The sequence below is a fragment of the Myotis davidii genome, unplaced genomic scaffold (assembly GCF_000327345.1).
Source record: "Myotis davidii unplaced genomic scaffold, ASM32734v1 scaffold657, whole genome shotgun sequence".
Lineage (NCBI taxonomy): Eukaryota > Metazoa > Chordata > Mammalia > Chiroptera > Vespertilionidae > Myotis > Myotis davidii.
The window spans coordinates 1165618-1169782 of NW_006287917.1; the positions used below are offsets into that span (position 1 = coordinate 1165618).

General features: G+C 42.4%; 1 protein-coding gene across 2 annotated transcripts in view; it reads left to right on the plus strand.

Moving 5' to 3' along the window:
- The window catches only part of CTSC (cathepsin C), a 43453-nt gene that overhangs the window by 24585 nt on the left and 14703 nt on the right, over nucleotides 1-4165 (plus strand). For both annotated transcript variants that reach the window (XM_015561350.1, XM_015561351.1), the window contains one exon: nucleotides 2372-2527. In XM_015561350.1, coding sequence (XP_015416836.1) covers nucleotides 2372-2527 — 156 coding nt within the window. The remainder of the gene's footprint in view (nucleotides 1-2371; nucleotides 2528-4165) is intronic.

The window sequence follows — 4165 nt, forward strand, 5'->3', positions numbered from 1 at the left end:
GAGTCATACTCAGCCACTGAATTGAATTCAGTTGTAATAATATGATAATTCTATAATTCTTAGCACGTGGCACATAAGCTGGAATACATGTTTGAATTAAATGAGTAATCAACTCCCCCATTTTTTTCTTTGTAAACATGTTCTTTGTATGTTATATTTATTTACATCTGACCCCAAGCATTTAGCATCAGATACACCAGCGCTTCTCAGATTTTAATGTTATTGTGAGTCACTGCTCTGGGGAAGGAGGGATCTTATTAAAATGCATATTCAAATGAGTGTGGGTTGGTTGCATTTCTACCAAGTTTCCCCATCAAGAATCCAATTTTAGTAACAAGGGTATAAACCAAATGTTCATATGGAATACTTTTTTAATCATGTAGTTATAATGTTTGCCATACTCTGTGTACATTATACAGTTTGTTCTGTTCTCTCTCTCTCTCTTTAAAATGATAACAAAGTTATAAAAGTGCATGGTCAAAACTGTAGGAGGTAGGGAAATATGGTGATCCTGTGTCACCACTCAGATAACCATGGTTGGCATTTTTAAAAGGTACTTATATTATAAATATTATTATACTTTCAGATAATTGGTTAATTTTCTATAAACTTCTTTTTATTCTGCTTTTTAATTTAATATAAACTTAGCACCCTTCCATATCACTAAATAATCTAGACATTTTTACTGACTATAGTGTATTATTTATTTAATCAGTCTCTTATCTTAAAAGATTCATTTAGGTTGTTTATAATCTATCACTAGTGTAAGTGTTTCATTGAACATCTTTGTACATACATCTTAGTTAGCTTGAACCTTTACTTTCATCAGAGACATTCTAGTTCCAGGCTACTGATATATATCCTGTATAATAAAAGGCTAATATGCAAATTGTCCCCTCAATCAGGAGTTCAACTGGGAGTTTGACCAGGGGGCAGGGCTAGCCAGCCAACCACCCATGTCCCCTCTCCCCTGGCCAGTCCTGCCCCCAATCAGCGCCCCCACCCCCTCAATTGGGGGTGGGGCCGTCCCGCCAACCACCCACAGCCCCTCCCCCCGGCTGATCTGGCCTGATTGGTCCCATTTGGGGTAAGCCAGCCGGACCTCATCTGTGCAAAAATTTATGCACTCGGGGGAGTCCCTCAGCCCAGCCTGTGCCCTCTCACAGTCTGGGACCCCTCAGGGGATGTCCATCTGCCGGCTTAGGCCCGCTCCCCGGGGGGAAAGGGCCTAAGCTGGCAGTCAGACATCCCTCTGGCCTGTGCCCTCTTGCAGTCTGGGACCCCTCAGGGGATGACCACCTGCTGGCCGAGGCCTGCTCCCCAGGAGATTAGGCCTAAGATGGCAATCGGACATCCCTCTGGCAGCCTGGGAGCCCTCGGGAGATGTCCACTTGCCAGCGGGGAGCAGGCCTAAACTGCAGTTGGACATCCTTAGTGCTGCTGAGGAGGCAGGAGAGGCTCCCACCACCACCGCTGTACTGACAGCCATCAGCCTGGCTTTTGGCTGAGCAGAGCTCCCCCATGTGGGAGCACACTGACCACCTGGGGGCAGCTTCTGCATTGAGCGTATTCCCCCTGGGGGTCAGTGTGTGTCATAGTGACCAGTCATTCCCAGTCATTCTGCTGTTAGGGTCAATTTGCATATTACCCTTTTATTATATAGGATATATATCCTCAGGCAAGACTGGACAGTGCCTTTTGGACTCACAGGCTGTCTCTTTATATATGAACCAAACCAAATTTGCTTTGGTGCCAGAAAAATGGCTTTGTTTGAACAACGGGTATGAACACAAACTGTACTATAGCCTGATGTCTTTAGAGCCAAAGTAAGGGAATTTTTCTGATCAAAAATTGCTTACCATTTATTATTGGAGTATCTGATGCCATTACTCGAGGCTCCCAAGTGTATCTTAGCTGGGTCAATGGGGTCATATTCAATACAAAATGACTTGAGTGCAGTGAATACTCATTAGGGTTGAAGATAATGCAGGGATCCTTAATATTTTGATTTTTGTCTTCTGAAATTGGGTTTTATTTTACCTTATAACTTTCAGTTTATCTCAATTTTGTGTTCTGTATATACGATATTGCTTTTCCCATCGACTGTTGGGAATTTTGCCATTGTATGTTTCTCTCTATACCACGGTGTACTCAACCTGTGGATTTTTAAAACATTTTTATGTTAGAATAAAGACTGTTTTGAAGATTTGAATAAAGTGCAATGTTACATTACCAAAAAAAAAAAAAAATTGCCTTCCTGAAAGATTATACCATTTTCCATTTAGGCCCAGAGTATATGAATGCTTATTTTAATGGAGTCTAGTTACGTCAGTAACGAGTGTGCCTAAAACTATCTTGTTTTTGTTGGCAGGTATTCCAATAGGCTCTACAAATATAATCACGACTTCGTGAAAGCGATCAATGCCGTTCAGAAGTCTTGGACTGCAACCACATACCTGGAATATGAGACTCTTACCCTGAGAGAGATGATTAGGAGAAGTGGTGGCCGCAGACAGAGACTCCCCAGGTAATAGAACACACCTCTTGACACCAATAAAGATATTGAATGCCATCATCCCTTCCAACCAGCATCTCTCCCTGGGTTGGCCACCATTTCACTGGTCATCCCAACTTACGTTTTTTCTGTTATCTAAGGAAGGGAGAGAGAGAGAGAAACGAGTGAGAGAAACATCAATGTGAAAGAGAAACAATCTATTGGTTGCCTCCAGCCCCCACCCTGACCAGGGATTGAATTTGAAACCTAGGTATGTGCCTTGACTGGGAATCAAACCTGCTACCTTTTGATGTACAGGATAATGCTCCAACCAACTGAGCCACACTGATCGGCAAACCGGGGCTCGCGAGCCACATGCGGCTCTTTGGCCCCTTGAGTGTGGCCACAAAGTTTCAATCGCACTGTATGTGCGCGCCCGCACGTGGGATTTTGTGGAAGAAGCACACTCAAGGGGCCGCAGTTTGCCGACTACTGGGCTAGGGCCTGTTGTCTTTTTTTCTGACCATTTTCCTCTCCTATTTGCACACACACTCTCATGCTCTCCAATCCCTGTTTATGGGTTTTGCTTTCACAGCATCTGCCGTTTCCATGATTCACTTTCCATTTTCTTTTCTTTTTTTAAATATATTTCTTACTAGGGGGGCAAAGGGAGGGGGGATGAGAGATATCTGTAATATATTTTTTATTGATTTCAGAGATGAAGGGAGAGAGAGAGAGATAGAAACATCAATGATAAGAAAGAATCATTGATCAGCTGCCTCCTGCACGCCCCCTACTGGGGATCAAGCTGGCAACCGGGGCATGTGCCCTGACCGGGAATCAAACTCTGACCTCCTGGTTCATAGGTCAATGCTCAACCACTGGGACATGCTGGCTGGGCTCCCTTTCCATTTTCTAAACTCTGGCTTAGTTAGGGCTTTATTGTCTCTTTCCTGCCTTGTGGCTCAGCCTCCTACCCTGTCTCTTTGGTCCTGTTTCTTTGGTATCTTTCCCTCTCTGTCCCCATTCTAAGCCAATCTATAAAATTTTGCCAATTTCATCTTTCTTTACTCAGCTATTATTGTGTTACTACCTATTGTCTAATGGATACGTTTAACTTGGTAAACATATCCATCTAAACCTGACAGTAACTATATTTAAGTACTGTGACCTGCTTTCAAATATATGACACACAATGACTGAAAACTTTCCTTTCATATCATCTCTAGTCATGATATTCCCTTCGTCTCAAATACCCCTCAACTTGCCTGTCAAATTTGCCACCTGTAAACATCTCAAAATCATCTTTCTGTTTTAAGTTCCAACCAAAAATGTTTCTTGTTTACCAATATACTTTTACTATCCTCAGCCAGAAGTGACATTTTCTATCTTTAGCTTACACACCCCAGAGTGTAGTGTTACTTTGGGAAATTAGGTCGTAATACTTTTAATTTATATAGTCAGGAATTTGGTAGGATTTTAAAAAAATTCTTTCAAAACCATAGCTGCATCTATCTACACTAATAAAAGAGAAACATGGTAATTGGCGCACGACCGCTACCCTTTTCATTGGCTAATCAGGGTGATATGCAAATTAACTGCCAACAAAGATGGCGGTTAATTTGCATATGTAGGCACAATGCAGGGAGGCAAAAGGGAAAGCAGGAAGAA